General features: G+C 52.2%; 1 protein-coding gene and 1 long non-coding RNA gene across 3 annotated transcripts in view; one reads left to right on the top strand and one right to left on the bottom strand.

Annotated features, from left to right (window-relative positions):
• Nucleotides 1–206: 206 nt before the first annotated feature.
• LOC138690713 (uncharacterized) lies at nt 207–5813 on the bottom strand. The gene is made up of 2 exons (XR_011329489.1): nt 1981–5813; nt 207–1202 (listed from the first exon to the last, which is right to left on the bottom strand). It is a non-coding gene; the product is annotated as an uncharacterized lncRNA (long non-coding RNA).
• A 716-nt stretch (nt 5814–6529) lies between these two features.
• CD99L2 (CD99 molecule like 2) overlaps nt 6530–16501 on the top strand; it is a 33452-nt gene continuing 23480 nt past the window's right edge. For both annotated transcript variants that reach the window (XM_069811138.1, XM_069811139.1), the window contains exon 1: nt 6530–6667. In XM_069811138.1, coding sequence (XP_069667239.1) covers nt 6577–6667 — 91 coding nt within the window. In that variant the 5' untranslated portion in view covers nt 6530–6576. The remainder of the gene's footprint in view (nt 6668–16501) is intronic.

Consider the following 16501-nt stretch of genomic DNA (forward strand, 5'->3'; position numbering starts at 1 on the left):
AGAAGAACTTGTCCATCTCCAACACTTGGGGTTTTTAACTCTCTCTCACATTTACAGAAGAGTCACAGAAGAAAGCACCAGACACATGAGCACTTTTCAATAGGGTTTTGAACCTGTAACAAAATTTAATATAAAATCACTGCACAATTACAAAATTTTATGGCATGGTTAATAAAAAAACCCCGAATGAACCCACACACAATAACTTAAGAACAATTCCAAACTTTCTGGATTTTATAAGCATTAGTTTCCTTTTTTGTACATAACTGCTGTTACACTTGATGGAACTTTTCCATTACAGGTAGAATGATGAGTAAACAAGCAAACCCTTATTTACAAAAGAGGGATGACATTGTACAAGACAGAGTATATGTTAGACTGAGACCATGGTAATTTCCTAGGACTGGATTTAGATGAAAGAGTCTGGGTTTTTTAGTGGTTTTGGCCTCAAAACCCTTCCCAAGGGACATGTACAATTTAGCCATGCTAAAAGCCTCCTTTAGGTTCAGGAGCCAAGAAGATAGTCATCTCTCTTCTCCGAGGGCCAGCATCCAGGATTTGGCAACAAAAGTGCTTTTCTCCTGAGCAGTGTCAGCCCCAAGTCGTACCTGCTCTTTGCCAGTGCCCACCCCACCATTATACTAACCCAGCCACATAGATCACGCCTGTCCAATGTGAGGGAAAAAAACCCAAGCAGACACCTTGATTGCCTGACACTACCTGTTCTGCACTCAAATTTCCACACTTCTCAGACTGAATAAGGCTGCTTTATGCACCATTTTATTACTGCAGGTAATACTGCACACTCTCAGCAACAGGAACAAAGATTTTGGTGAAAGCAAGTTTGTTTGTTTGAGGGTTTGGGGGCTTTTTTCCCTTAAAAAAAATAAATTCTATCCGTTCGTAACTATGAACATTCCTCGCCAGTCCTCAGTCAGCCAAAAAACACATGAGGTCTTTCTGAAAAACTAAGTTCTGTGCAACGAAGTTATTAACTGCTGGGAAAGGCAGGAAAGCTCTTTTACAGCTGTTCATTGATCCACTGAACGTCACCTTACACTCTGTAGCCCCTTTTGGATTCTGCAGACTTCTGGAGTAGGCTGAGAAAAAAATAAAAACCTTGGCCAGAGCAGTTACGTTGCTTCTTGAGACATGTTTTCTTTGGGTTCAGGCCTCAGATTCTCAGCCAGCAATTTCTGTCCCTGGTGGAAAATTAAAAAAAAATGAAAACACCGAGTTTTTCTGCTTTTCAGGAATCTAGAGAACAAACAGGAGTTCCTAACATGCTTGCAGAAGATGTGAATTGACCCCAGTGTCCTTCCATTTGAGATCACAGTTATTCTGAGAAAATGAAGTCTCAGACACCTCTGCCCACGAGTCCTGCCATCAGAAGAGCAGCACAGCACCCAGTGCTGGACCAGCACGCTCCCGGAGACATGATGCTGGGAAGTGGGAGAGGAGGCAGCCTAGCCACGCCGGCTCCCGTTCAGCACCGGCGACCTCCAGGCACAACCCTGTGCACGCTCCGGTTGTGCTCCGACGGAAGGGGAGAGCCTGGTCCACCCGATGCCGAAGTCCCCATTGCCGACACTTGAGCGTGTCCACACGACAGCTTTAATGACTCTCGGAAACCTTTTACGTAGGCACCGTGGCTTGTGCCAGTTACTCTGGTTTCAAACAGGTGCACATAAGCCTTGTTTTAAGCAACTGGCTATCGTCCCAGAGTAGACGAGGCCAGAATTAATTTTCTCTATTTAATTTACGATTCAATATTTTTATTCCAAAACTGTGCACTGATGCTTGGGGACTGGCAGGTGCATTTAATCAGTACATAAACCATACCCAAGCAGTCCTGCTTCTTCTCATTCCTGCGCTCTCTAGCACAGGCACACCATTCCTCACACCCAATCTGCTGCTTAGCTTTCTTTCCTCTTTCCCTTTTAAATGGCACAGACAGCTGATGAAGAGCCAGGCACTCACCTTGACCCAGACTTGAAGCTCCATCAGACTTTCTCAGCAGGAACAGCCAGGCTTGAAATGAGAGGCAATGCTTGGCAGGTGCTCCCAGGGGACTGGCCAAAAATAAATGCACTCTCCAGTTAATTTCCATCCGAGTACTACTAACATTTCTCCTTTAAGAGTGCAGCTAAAGCATTTGATTTACGGAGGGCAAGGAGGTTCTGTATTTGTTTGCAGTAGCAGTGGCAGACCCGGCACACCACAGGGAATATTTAGACCCATTTTAAGCACCTTCGTAAGGTGCCCGTGCTTCCCATACAGACAAGGGATCTTTTAGGGTGTGATTCAGAGCACTGTAATTAGGAACCTGCCTCTCACCTTTGATTACAGCAGGAGTCTAGACATCTAATTTAGGCAGAGAAATGACAAAATTAGCTTGTACAAATATCTCCCAATGCATCAGTTCTGCAAGGAACCAGACCGGAGGCTCTTTGGGAAGACGGTTACGGCGAGCAGTACTCGGCACTTGGCAGGCGGCGAGAAGCAGAGCAAGTCTGTTTATGGGGAGCTCTGCTCAGCCGTGACTTCCACCAGGCAGGCCACAGCACGTCGCGGGCCGGGGGGCGAACGGAGCCCCGAAGACGCCCAGCCGCTTCCCTCAGCTCAGCTCAGCTGCTGGTGTCGAAGGAGGAAAGTCTGTCGGATCTCAGCTCTGGCACAGGACCAGAGCCGGCAACACAGCGACCTGCCAGCCCATTGCCCAGGGAAACCTACTCCTTCCTTCTCCACAGTGATGCAGCTGTGACGGAAGAGACTGGGAATATCCCCGAGTCCTTTAACTGCAGGGCTGCTGGGGTGGTGCAGGCTAAGAGCTATTTGTAGTATTGCCATCTCATACTACTGCTTGCTTTTTTTTTTTTTTTAAAGGAACCACTTGGATCATAACTTTAATCAAGACTTTAGAAAACAAGGCATTTAGAAAATTTGACCAGATGCATTCCAGCTTCATCAGGGAATTTAAAAGACCCCCAAATAAACAACAATACCTCAGGCAGGAGATGGACACAGGTGGAAATGTAATTCAGCCTCTGAAATTGCTCATTTTAAATTGCGTATAGTATTTTCATTTTCCACCACGGATTACTCTGTGGCAAGGCTATGCATTGCTACATGACAGCTCATTCTGCTTTTAAAACAGCAGCACTTCAGTAGCAGCTAAATTGATGCTTTTTATGTGTCCATCACTTATCAAGGGTAATTGATTAGTGCCTGCGAGGGGCTCTGAGATCTAACAGATTACATGTTCTGAGCCTCCTAAATTATTTGAATAGATTGAGGAAGAAAAAGATTCTAAATCAGATTTTTGTCTGACCCAGCATTACCTTTCCTGATCAGCGTTTCCCCTTCCCTTTAAACATATTTTTGCTCAGAGAGACAAAAGCGTGCTAAGCCCAGGGAGCAGATTTTCAAAGGCAGCAAGAAGAATTAAGCATGATACCTGGTAAAACATAATGGAAAGCAAGTATGCTTTCCCACTGAAAGTTTCTCCGATGGCTGTTTATTCCGCTATATAAAGACTACAGCTTTAATGTAGCTCAAGAGAAGAAAATGAAAAGGTCATAGCTCCCTCAAGCTTGTTGGAAAGCAATCCAACGGGAAGACGGCACCGCACTCCCGGACAACACAACGTGTGCGAGGCTCCAGCCTCCACACAGCGGAGCAACTGGAAGTGTTTAAGCCTCGGCTGCCTGCCTTAAACACACCCCGAACCAAGAATAGCCTCGACTCTCGGGCACAGGTCAGGCGATGCTGAGTCACTTGCTGGCCAGTCCCCAGGCTCTCCAGCTGCCTTGGGCTCGGCCTCCCCTTACAGACAGAATTTGTGCTCGCCGCACACAGCCCTAGCGCTGGCTGGGAATGACCGGCCAGCGACGGCATCCTCCGGTCTCGGGGGCTTTGGCCGAATGAGCGGTTCCAACGTGAATTCCCAGTTCGTGCCGCCCCGTTTCCCTCCAGCTTCGGAGCACAGCGTTGCTGCTGCCATCCTGCCAATTAAATGCTACATTCATACATGTCTTTGTAATTATGAATCAACTCACAAGCGTCGGTGCACACCCCAGGCTCACACAGAATGGCAAACAATATACTGTCACGGGTTGCATCAGCTGCTGCGATGCTCTCTCATGCCTTCAGGCTTGCTAAAGCTGATCTAACTCTAATATAATAGCCTTTTTACCCGCCTCCTCCCCCAACAATTACCAGAGGCTTGGAAAGCCATTGAAATGCAAATAGCTGATGGAGAGGTTATTGGGGAACAGGGCTGGGAAGGTACCAATGTTCTGCTAGTTTCCTTTAGTTGGACTCGAACGGGACTGTAATCCCGAATTTCTCTTTGTATAAATAGGAAGAGAGGCAATATTGTGAATGCACGGACAGCCTTGTATAGCAGCTGAACTGCATCTTCTCCAGTTTAGCTTCTCTGTGATCCGGGACCCCTGTTACTCCCATGAGTAGCTCCAGCAGCAGAGAGAATTGCACAGTACAGAAGCATCTGCAACTCCGATGGCGTGACACCAGCGCACTGAACTACGCGAACTTACTGAAACCCGCTCTGGTGCGGGTTTTAGAAACCTTCCCCCTGGAAGGTTTGTGGAAGGCAAGGCACTGGGAGCTGTGGAGCCTGCAATCTTCTGTGTGGCTATAGATGGAAGTCAGCGATAGAGCATCCCTCCCCTGCGATCCCACCACATCCTTCAACCCGGGCACTTCTACAGAGGACTGTGACCCCTCCATAGCCTGTTTGCTCACTACCTTTTCAAATAATATTCCCACCGAGGACAAAAAGCCCTGGCTGGTCCCGAGGCAGTCCCGACACTCGGCTGGAGCAGCCGGGGACGGTAGTATCTCCCAGCTGCTGTAAGGTGGGGTGGGACTAGGATAACCCAGACACTTCTTCAGGCTTTCAGTCCCCACTAAGGCTTTAGGAATTCCGTCTAAATATAGGCTGCCTCCTCACCCCCTTTTCTGTAGTGAAACAACCTATAAATATCAACAAAGAAGATATTTACTGTATTATTAACAATTCCTTCCCCCCATGTAAAAGAGGTGTAGAGAAGAGGCTCCAGCACCTGGTGCGCATGAACTACAAGGGGCAGCGTGTTTGCTTTGGCAAGAAGGTGGCTGAGAGCAGACCTAATCGCAGCTTCCAGCTACTTAAGAGCAGTTATTAAGACGACAGAGCCAAACTCTTCTTGGCGGTGGCAGGCAACGCAACAGGGGGTGATGGCCAAAGAAGCGGTCAGGGTCAGTGGGAGGGTCAGACTGGACCCAGGAGAATCTCCTTCACCGGGCAGTGGGGCAGCACTGCCGTAGGTCACGCAGGGAGGTGGGGGAGCCTCCGTCCCTGGAGGTTTTCAACTCCTCACCAGACAAGGCTGTGGGTGATGTGCCCTGCTGTCCGCGGGTCCCGCTCCGAGGGGGCGTTTGGGCTAGAGACCTCCAGAGGTCGCTTCCAGCCAACATTTCTACGGCTCCGCAACCTCCACGGCAAAAAACTTGGCGTTAAAGGGTGAAATTGCAGCAGCTCCCTCCCCTGCACTTCTGCGGAGCCCCTTTCCCGGGAGCGGGGCAGAGCACCCACGCCTGCACCATCGCCCCATCCCGGCACCACTGCTGTCCCCCCACCGGCACCCACGGCTCCCACCGCCCCGGGGGGTCCTGCCCGCCAGCACCCACGGCTCCCGGGGGTCCTGCCCGCCGGCACCCACGGCTCCCACCGCCCCGGGGGGTCCTGCCCGCCGGCACCCACGGCTCCCGGGGGTCCTGTCCGCCGGCACCCACGGCTCCCACCGCCCCGGGGGGTCCTGTCCGCCGGCACCCACGGCTCCCACCGCCCCGGGGGTCCTGCCCGCCGGCACCCACGGCTCCCACCGCCCCGGGGGGTCCTGCCCGCCGGCACCCACGGCTCCCGGGGGTCCTGTCCGCCGGCACCCACGGCTCCCACCGCCGCGGGGGTCCTGCCCGCCGGCACCCACGGCTCCCACCGCCCCGGGGGGTCCTGCCCGCCGGCACCCACGGCTCCCGGGGGTCCTGTCCGCCGGCACCCACGGCTCCCACTGCCCCGGGGGGTCCTGTCCGCCGGCACCCACGGCTCCCACCGCCGCGGGGGTCCTGCCCGCCGGCACCCACGGCTCCCACCGCCCCGGGGGGTCCTGCCCGCCGGGCCCTCCCCTCCCTTACAGCGCATCACATCCAGGCAGCCAGCAACCCAAACCCCCGCACAGGTTTCCTGCGCATCTCCTCATCGCTATCTGCAGCGCGGATTCTCCCTCACTTCGGTGAGTCAATAAATATACGGGGCCGAGCCCAGCGGCAGCCAACCGCCCGGGGCCGGGGCCGGGGCCGGGGCCGGGGCCGGCAGAAACGCGTTTTGGCCGCGGGCAGAGCACGGAGCCGCCCGGCGCGGCAGCCTCCGGTTGCCGGGGCTCCGCCGCTTTCTCGGACGCGCCCCCCTCCCCGGTAACGGAGGGGTGGGGGGGATGCGGGGGGCGGTGGCAGCTCCGTGCGCCCGCCCCGGCCCGCTCCGCCCCGGCCCGCCCCGGCGGAAGGCAGGCGGCCATGCCCGCGGCAGACGAGCAGCCCCGCCGCGACATGGCCGGCCGCCGCCTCCTGGGGCTCCTCCTCGCCTTCGCCGCCTTGCTGGGCTCAGGTAGGGCGGCCCGGCCGCCGGCATCGCGGGGCGGTAGCGGGAGGGGGCGGCTTGGGACGGGAGGGGAAGGAAGGGAAGGGAAGGGGGGGGGGTCCCCGGGAGGTCGCGGCGCGGTTTGCGCATGATCGTGGCGCTGGGCCCGGCCCCGGGCGCGGCTGAAACCCCCCTCCCCGTCGGGCCGGGGTCACCCCGCAGGATGTGTGTGTGTCCCCCCACGAGAGGAAATCCCGCAGAGGTTGCAGCTTCCCCGCCGTGGGATGGGGAGGCGGGGGGGCTCCTCGGCTTGGATGCATCCCCCGGTAACATGCAGCTTTCCCCCGGGAAAAGAGGGGGGGGGGGCCTCATGGCGCCGGGGAGATGCACCCCCCGAGGAGGGTCCCTAGCAAAGCACCCCCCCCGATCGCACTTGGAGGGGGGCTGCACCCCCCCGGGGCCCCACCCTGCGCAGATCACCCCGACGCTGCAGCAGATGGCGGACCGCCAGCCTGTGCACCAGGGCCGGGCCCGGCCAAAAGCATTCGTTCCCCGGTCACCCCCTCTTCCCCCCGACCCCCCCAGAGCGCCCGTCCCTTCTCCCCACCCCGGCTCGGCGGCGGGGGATGCTCCTGCACAGGTATCTGACAGCTGGGGTGGCTCTAAACCCGTCGTTAGGTGACAGCGCTGGTGATTAAAGCATCTCGGAACGCGGCGTATCCCTCTTTGTGAGAAAGTGTCACAACAACGCTTAAACCAAATCTGCGATGCTGCAGGTAGAAAGCTCTGTAGCAGCCTGTGTCTCGGATAATCCAAAACGGAGGGAGTCGTGGAGTCGCCAGTGAAAGGAGTTTGGTTTTGTCTCTCTGCTTACTGAGCTGTTGGATTAGCGGACTCTCCGTGTGACCCAAATTTCTCGGGCTGCTGGTTGCAGTCTCCCTCCTTTTTAGTCCTGCTGCTATTTTGGCAGATCAGAATAGTCTAACCTAGAAATCGGTCCCAGCTGGACAGTAACTGGGAGAATAGGGAAAAAACCCCATGCCTTTGGGGTGGGAGGGCAATGAAAATCAATGCAAAGCTTACCACAACTCTTTGTTTGTTTCCTTTAAAAAAAAAAAGTACTGTTAAAAAGCTGTTTGTTTCTTTGAATAGGAAAAAAAAGTCCTCCTGAAGGTTGCACAGAGGAAATAGACAGCAATTATGTAAAAGGCCTTGGGAAAGTTTTTCTAAAAAAATCTGCTGTTAGCTAGGAGGCACCCATCAAACACAGATTGGTTAGAGGATATTAGCATCGAAACGAAGAGTGAGCTGGGCTGCGAGCAAGAGGGGCTGCGAGTGGCTTTTGCTGTTGGAAGAGATTTAGGTTTACCATGAGTCAGCCTGGAATTAGTCTCCGCTTGCGTTGGGTACTTACCTGCTTGTGCACCTGCAAGGGTAACAGCGTGGTGGTACAGGGTTGCTTATGCTCACCAGTTTAGCAGCCACATTTTTAATTGGTGGATATCAGTTTGACAGGCTGAGCTAAGAGACTGTGCATAAAGTCCTGATTTTAGATCAAAATTTTTAAAAAATATGATTAGTCAGCAGAAAAGCTATTTGCATTCTGTGTTGTTTGCAGCGTGGGCAAAGAAAAATGCTGTTCTCTTTCATTTTGGAGCGCTGGGCTGCAGGGTCCAGCTCTTAAATATCCTTGGCTGTGTTTGTATCAAAATGAATTTCACTGAAACATTCATAAATCATTCCTGCCAGCGCAAGGCTTCACAGGTAATTGAACAACATTAAGTTCAGCTCCTGTCTGAGCTGCTTTAAATTGCCTCGCCGTGGAAATAACTATATAAAGGTAAGCGGACTCTGCGCTTGCAACCTCTTCTGCGGAGAGCTCTGCCGACACCGGACGCGTAGGGCCGAGGTACTGGTGCGCGGCTTCAGCCTTTCCCTGTGGCCTCCGGTTCCTCCTCTGGTGTTTTGGTGTTTCAGTCGTGGCTCTCCTGACCCACGGGTGGGTGCCTGCTCCTCCCTCCGTCTCTCCCAGATCTTTTGGAGCAGCTTTGCAGCATGCTGACGGAGGCTCGGAGAGCCCTTCCCCTCCTGAGCACTCAACTGGCCTTTGGGGTACCAGGGCAGCCTCCCCACCGTCATCCCGTGCCCACAGGAAAATATCGGGTGGAAGGAAGTGGGTTTCCGAGGCAGGGCTTTCTACCCCAACTCCTCCGTACAGCAGCAATAGAAATCAAATTTCTTCGTTGCCCCTACTCGCTGGCTTTTTTTGGCTTCTTGTTCTGAAAAGGTCTTTCCAGCGCTGCCGACGGTGGGTCGCAGACAGCCCAGTCTCTTGCAAGCTCAGAGGTTTACAAATTACCAAGAACCAAGGATAGCAAACTAGACAACAAAGTCGGTACTTGGTGTGATTCCTGCAGCTGAGGTCTGGATCCACCATTGACCAAGAATAATGTGCATCTTGGCTGTGGCCCAGTAAAGCAGGAACAAACTCTCTCTTTTTAATTGAAAAAATATGGTAGGGTTTGGCTTTCTCTTCGGTCAAATTTTGCTGCGTTTCCCTTCATATGTGACTGTGCGCTTCAGCGCCCTGTCGGCTACTGGACACAGCCGTGCCGCATCCGTCTGTGCCTCTGAGCTGCCGTGCTCCCTCGGCCCTCGCCACCCTTCTGGCTGTGGGTGAGATGCTGGAAATCGGAATTGCTCGCAGGGCACCAAGCCGTTTTCCAGTGCCGCTAAACTCCAGTGTATTCCCACAGAGCAGTGGTGGGCAGAAGCATTAAAGTATTGTGAGGCGGTGGAGGAAGCCAAACACCCTGCAGAGCCTTTTCGCTGCAGCTGGCGCGGCAGCCAGAGGTGAGCGGTCCCTATGCTAGCATGTTGCGTGATGTTTGAAATGCGCGGATCCATGGCTTTTCCAGAAAGTAGTTATGTTTGAGTCATCCAGGGTTAGCCACATGTTTCTGCAAAGTGGTAAGGAAAACAGTCAAATAAAGAACTTTCCACAGTCATTTTTTTCCCTCGCCTGTCCTCACTCTCGTGGTAAGCCAGTACAGAAAAGCACTGATGTGTTTTCTTGGAAAGACAGCAAATTTGGCATCTGAGGTCAGTGTTCTTGCAGGGAGCGGAGGTTACCTCTTACGGGCCAGGCGGAAGGGGTACGTCCAGATTTTATGCTTTATGTTGCCTAAGAAAAGCTTGAAGAAAAACTTTATGATTACTAACCGGCAATACGAATAGTTGGGCATGTCCTCCAAAGTTGCAATATCAGCAGTGACGGGCAACTCTGTGTTGTCATCCCGTGTCTTAATCGACAGCATCTCACAGATCACCTCTCCTCTCGAGTGTGAGTACAGTATCCCACCAGCAATTACAATAATTACTTAAAAGGGAAAGTAATATTCGACGGTATTATTAGCTATTTATAACTGTTGCACAGATGGCTACAGTCACTGCAGGCGGCTCCTCTGCACAGTCTCCACCCAACAGTGCCCAACCGAGGGCGCAGAGAAAGCAGAAGAGAGCCAGCTCTTTTCCAGATGTTTTTCCAGGTGTCCGGGCTCCACTTTGCAGCAGGCAGTGGTGGCTCCAGCTGGCAGAAAAGGGGGTGCCAGTGCCAGGTGACCCGCCGGCTCCGCGCCCATCGCTTGCCAGGGTCGCTCGCCACGGTTGTGCCGGGGCAGTTGCAGGAGGAATTATTTAGAGTAGAAGCAAAAGCCTTGGTTTGGCGTTGCTGTCGAAACTGAAGGAGATAGCAGCGTCGTGTAAAACATTTACCTGCGCTAAAAATCTTAGTTATAATATGTTATTATGTTATTAAATTTATAATTACTAGGTATCAGCAGCAAGTCAAATAATACATTTAAAGAATAATTTTTACTTTGATAGTGTCTTTAGCACGTATGACAAAGCAGGAGAAGCTAAATTGGTTTTCTTACAAATTATCTCTGATCTTTGAACAAATATGCATTAATTAAATGTGCCATGCCCAGATATTTATGTACATAGCTTTGGAAATAATTAATTTCCATACTTCTGCTTGTATTTCAGAACTTTTTCTTCTACCAGCCTAGTGATATCAATGCTTGGAAATGGCCATTTAACTCAGTTTTTTTTTTCCCCTCTACAAAAATGTAGTTTTTTCCTTACATCTGTTGCAACCATTTCAGCCCTTAAAGCACATAAAACAGAAGAGTCTATTGATCTCCAGTGTTGACTAGAATAAACTTTTAGGACTGCACGGTTTAAAAACATCCTTGGAAAAATATCTCCTGGAGGTTTAAGGCATTGACTTTACAATTAACTAAAGGAAAAAACAGGGTTTTATTAGAACAGTGCTTCTGAAGCCACTCTAATAACAAAACATATGTTTAATAAACTACATAACACTCATGGCAAAGAGAAAACCTTTGCAATAATTCCTTTGTAATCTGATTGATATAATTCACAACTGGTGGAAGAACTTAAATAGAGGAAAACAGGAGAAGATGAACATGGCATATCAAAACACAGAACATGAAAGGACTTTTTTTGAAAAGGAAACTTCAAAGTTGGGGATCCAGATGCTGGAGTCACTAGCTGTGATGTGGGATGCGAGCACAAGGACGCGTTTGCTGAGTGAGCGACGCTTTCGAGAAGAAAACGGAGAGCCCCGATACAAACCTGTTAGCCGTTGCAAAGCGAGAGGCAAAGGCGTTTTGTACACTTGCAGGGATTTCAGTGGAGCCGCACAGGGTCAGGTTTGGTTTCGATCTTCTGAACGCTCAGCCTACTGGTGTGATGCAGATAAACTTAATGCTAATACATATTTACAAAACTGTCGTGTAGTCACTCCAAAGTCCTTTTTCACTGCTTTCCAACCTTGTCTAGGAAACATGGAAAATTATTGCGGTAGGAGTACCAGGGCCAGAAAGCTGATGCTGAACGCAAGCTCCTCTTCCCTGAGATACCCAACCACGTAAGCAGCATCTTCAGGGAAGGAGTGGGCCAGGTCTGCTGTAGGGATTCAGCGCTGGCACGGCGTATACGTGTAGAAAAGCCAAAGAAAGCAAAACCAGAGGCATTGGCAAGATTTTGGAGGTGCCGGCTCAGACAGGGAGGCGGGAGGCTGTGAACAGCATCGTTCTGCTGTTGGAAGGCTCCGCAGGCTGGCACGGGGTTGTCTCCAGCAAACAAGGAGCTGGGAAAAGAGAATTGCTCAGCGTTTTGCTTGCCCTTTGAAATGCTCTCATTGCCCATGCACAAAGAAACCTGGGTAGAAAGAACTTGTCAAAGCTGGAAGAATCTTACTGAAATCCTGCTTCAGAAGGATGCGCTCCTGGTTGGGTGTTTAGGGGTAACTGCAGCATGGGCTCCAGGAGGGTAGGAGGCAAAAGCTGAACAAGCAGAAGAGGTTTCCAGCCCCAGCTGTGGGTGACAAAGGAGGTGCTTGTGCTGCAGAAGGGACATTAGATACGTAATAAGGTTTTGAACAGCACATTAATCTGTGACCATAAAGCGTTGTCTGCTGACAAATGTCTGCTTTTGAGGGTAGGAGCTTAGGGAAAAGGCTCTGTGTTAGATCTCTGTATGACCTATATGGGATGAAAGCAAGCAGCTTGGTGGAGCACGTGTCTCCGTGATGACCAGCCACCTCCATTCAGGTGTCCCTACAATTGCAGGACTTGGGTCGCCTTTTCAGACAATACGATCTGAGCAAAACTTATGCCAGACCCCATCTACCTCATTTGAAGCAAAAACCTCCCCAGGTCCTGTCCTGCCACCCGGTACATAGCATTCCTCTCGGAGATTTGCATAATTTCCACTACAGAGCCTGGGCATACCCAGGGGTACGCTCTCGTGCCACGAAGAGGTAGAAAGACCAAGAATTGACGAAACTTCTCCCTTGCCCAGCACATTTTCCCACCCTGGAAATTCTTTTGGCCAGAGAAATCCCCATGCAACCTGATGCCAAGGCAACGCCAGGCTGAAGACGTTGCAGCCCCGCAAAGTCAAACCGTTCCAGGGCAATACTTCAGCTGGTGCAAGCCTGCCCTGAGCATCCCCCTCACCTCCAGGCAAAGCCCTGCTTTCCGACCCAGAACCAGGCTGCTTCAGCTGGGGTGGGTGTTCAGCCAGGCCCCGCTCGCCGGGCATCAGCTAGTGCTGCTGGTGACAGACTGTCTCACGCACTGTCAAGAGACACTGAGCGGATGCCATGCAGTTTGTGTGTCAGTATTTGCTAGAAAACCAGAATTTGTTATTTCCAAAAATCCATAGGACGGCACTAAGCCTTGTGCCCGTGCGTGTGTGTTTAAAAATGCACGCAGATCCTAATACACGTCTTTAGCCTCATGCAGAAAATAGAGCATTTTTACGTGAGGTTAAACATATGTTTGAAAAAAAAGGTATATTCCTTCTTTCTCTTTTGTAATGATGGTCTTAACTGAGTGAATGATTTAGGTCCTTTTGCAGAGGAAATCTCAGAGCTGTAACACTTGAATTGAAGTAACAGTTTACAAACAGTTGGTTTTGTAAACGTTGGTGCTATTTCCTCCACAAGTAGGGTCAGAGAGAGCGAGAAACCTGTTGGTGGATTTCTCTTTGAACTCAGCGAGCTCCTGTTTTTATGTTTAAATTATTTCATGCCACATCAATAGCAAATGGTGCTCTGGTTATACGGCAACTGTTCCCCTGGTGATGGGAGGCAAAACCAGGTAGCTGTATGCCTCCTTCATCTAGAAAAGTGTTTTATCTCCAGATTAAACAGCTGTCTTTCATGACTTAAAAAATGACATTTTAAATTATAGTCATGAAATAATTTTTTAAAAAGCCCATGAAAGTCTGTAGCAAAACTTTTCAGAATTTGCCTTGATAAGTTGTCATTGACTTAACAGAAACACTTTTTTCCCCTGGCAGAAGCATTTCAGCAGACCTTTCCCACCTGTATAACAGAGGACTCTGCTTTTGCCTCCTAGTAGCGCGTTTGGGAGGTGATGGGAACACAGCGGGTGCTCACCGGGCAGATGCGGGCGGCAGGCTCTGGGTGAAGCTGGCTTTACCTCCCCAGTCGCAGACGCAGCCTGTGCTGGGCACGGGAAACCCCAGAGAGAGGATGCACCCCCCAAACTCCACTTCCCAGGGGACTTCTCCAAACCTCTCTATGAAAGCGAAGAGCCAAACCCACCTTATTGGAAATGAGCTGGTGCAAAAGGCTGAGGGACCTGGCACGGCTGCCCGCCGCAGGTTTGGCCAAGCAGCTTCCCTGGCCGTGGGCGAGCCTAGAGGGGTGGTCTTGGAGCTGCGGGGCTGGGCGGGGGGGTTAAAAATCACTGCCGGTTCCTGCCCCACCTGCTCAAAATTACCTCCAGCAGATCTCTACTGCCGCTTTCTACTTGGGAGGGGGGTGCAGCCCCCCACCCTGTTGTCTGTCCGTGCTGGAATCCCCTTCCCGTGGCGGGATGGCGTGGTCCCTCGGCAGCACCGCCAGGGTCTGCGACGGAGCCGCCTTCGCCCGAAGTGGGGGCGAGCGGGAGCGCGGCCGGGCGAGACGCGCACCTGATGCGAGGAGGGCGCGGAGAGCGAGCGGCGGAGGCTGGATCCTAAACAACTCCCCACCGTGCTCCGAATACCCAATATTTGCACGGCGAGGCGCCGTGGAAAGGCAAGCAGGCGGTTGCAGGCGCTGCGCCGCAGCAGCGGCCAGGCGGCAGCCCTGCATTGCAGGCTGCGGTGACAGGGGACAGACAAATGCCTTCAGCCAGAGGAGAGGGCTGCAGCCCCCCACGCTCTCCCAGGGCCTCGCTCCATCTGTCGGCATCGCCCAGGTCTTCATTTCCACTACCGCTCCGCTTCCGATTTTAAATAGCACGGTACGACAGGAGCGGCACATCCCAAGTGATGAACCAGCATTTTTACCGTGTAATTCCCTATTTACCTACTTTTAACTACAGCATCTTCTCTTGATCTTTATCTGATGAGAGCAATCTCTTTCCATCGGGAATCAGGTGATAAGCGTTTAATCTCCCATTTCAGTTTTCTTTGGGCTCCTGCATCACTGGCTTTGTCATCAGTTGTTCCACGCTGGGTTATGAACACAATGCTTTCATGCCGCAATTTGTTGTCTGGTTGATAAACAGGAGTCGTTGGCCCTAGGCAAATTCGTAGTCATTACTTAGTGTGTAAGCAGAAATCAAGTGGCTCATGTGAACATACCTCGTAATGTTTCTGGGTGGACAGCATGGAGGCAAACCACAAAAGCACCCCAATTTGGAGCCCTCCCCCCCAGTCACAGGAGGAAAAGGAACTTGCTGTGTTCTCTGACCTTCACTAGGGATCAGAACCAAGTGAGTCGAGGTCCGCGTTTCCCACCCTACGCCTGGTGAGGCTGGGCTGGGTGAAGGCCAGGAGCAGAACACCTGGACACAGGCGGTGCCAAGGCTGTCCCCAAAGCGGTTGCAGCTCGGATCCTGCCTCCTGCTCCTGGCATGCCTTTCCCTGGCAGGGCCGGCTCTCCGCTGCCGGGAAGCCAGGCTGGAACCTGCTCGGGAGCGGGGTCACAGCAGCCCCGTGTCTCCCCTTCCCTTGCTGCAGGAGCGGTAATCCAGTTCTCCAGCAGAGCCCTGCACGCTGCTTCTGGAGGAGGACAAACCCGAGTCCTGGGTGACACTGTTGGTTCTTCCGTGACCTGAGAAAGTCGCCTTTAGCCATTTCCTAACCTGGGTAGCGGGGTCAGTGCTAATTTCCCCTCTGCCACTTGCAAAGTGGTTGGGGTCTGGGAATAAAAAAAAAATGATGCTGTCCTCATCCTTTCCCCCTTTGGGTATAATAAATTGTTCTTCCTTAAAAAAAAAAGACCCAAGCCAAACAAACAGCAAAAGAGTGAAAAGAAGCAGCAACTCCCTTTCCCATCAGATGCATCTCTGAATTATTAAGAGTTACCTAGGGCACTTTCCCAGAGTCGGTCAGAGATTCGCTTTCTAGGCTCAGCGGCGGAGCTCCTGGGAGGGCTGGGACTCCCCCAGCCGCCGAGCTCCCCTTGCCCTCGTTAGCCTTTGGCCACAATATCCCTGTACCCAACGCGGGCACAGAAAGCTGGGCATCATCCCATCCTCACCACAAGCACAACTGAACTCAGGCACTCCCCAGAAGGGGAGGAACCTTAAATACTTGTGCTCAAAACCTTCCAGCCTTTTGCTCCTGATGCAATTGATCTGGGACTAATTGAAAGCAGGTTTTGGCAATGCTGTGGCAGAGACCTCTTTGACATAAACCTCAAAGAACGATTATCTTGTTAAAGTTGCTTAGAAAACGTCACCTGCTCTACGCACAGAGATGTCTGAGCACCTTGGAAACCTTGAAAGCTTTGAGTGCTGATACTGAAGAAGACCATTTCAATTGACATCTTGTATTGCCTGAACAAGGCTACCCACTTTCCAGCCACACTGGGGTGGAAGAAGACCTGGTGAAATGTTTGTTTTGCATGGGGTCAGAGAGAGGATGATGCTGTGGAGCCAGAGATGGGGCAGACCTGGGCAGCGGCCGCCGGTCCAAGGCATCCTTGGGAAACCCTGATGGAAAGCCTCTCCTAGCTCTGGTAGTGCTGCCCTTGACAGGGCTTTGCTTTTCACTCCGAGCTGTCAAGGGTTGCTGCCAGCACCCAGAGGTGTTTGTCTGTCCGTGGTGTGGGGTACCGCTCTGGCCAGTGCTTTTGGGGAGCCTGAGGTGCATCCTGCAGGGACAGGACGGTCCCCTGGGCACCGGGGCTCCTCCACGGCCTCGCTGCTGTCACACCAACTTCTGTCGCATTGCCTGGCAGCGACCGATGCGACGTGATGCATGGCGCGGACCCCTCGCTCCCCCCCAGCCTCGCGCGCGGCCCTGGGC

Source organism: Haliaeetus albicilla, chromosome 23 (assembly GCF_947461875.1).
Source record: "Haliaeetus albicilla chromosome 23, bHalAlb1.1, whole genome shotgun sequence".
Classification (NCBI taxonomy): Eukaryota; Metazoa; Chordata; class Aves; order Accipitriformes; family Accipitridae; genus Haliaeetus; species Haliaeetus albicilla.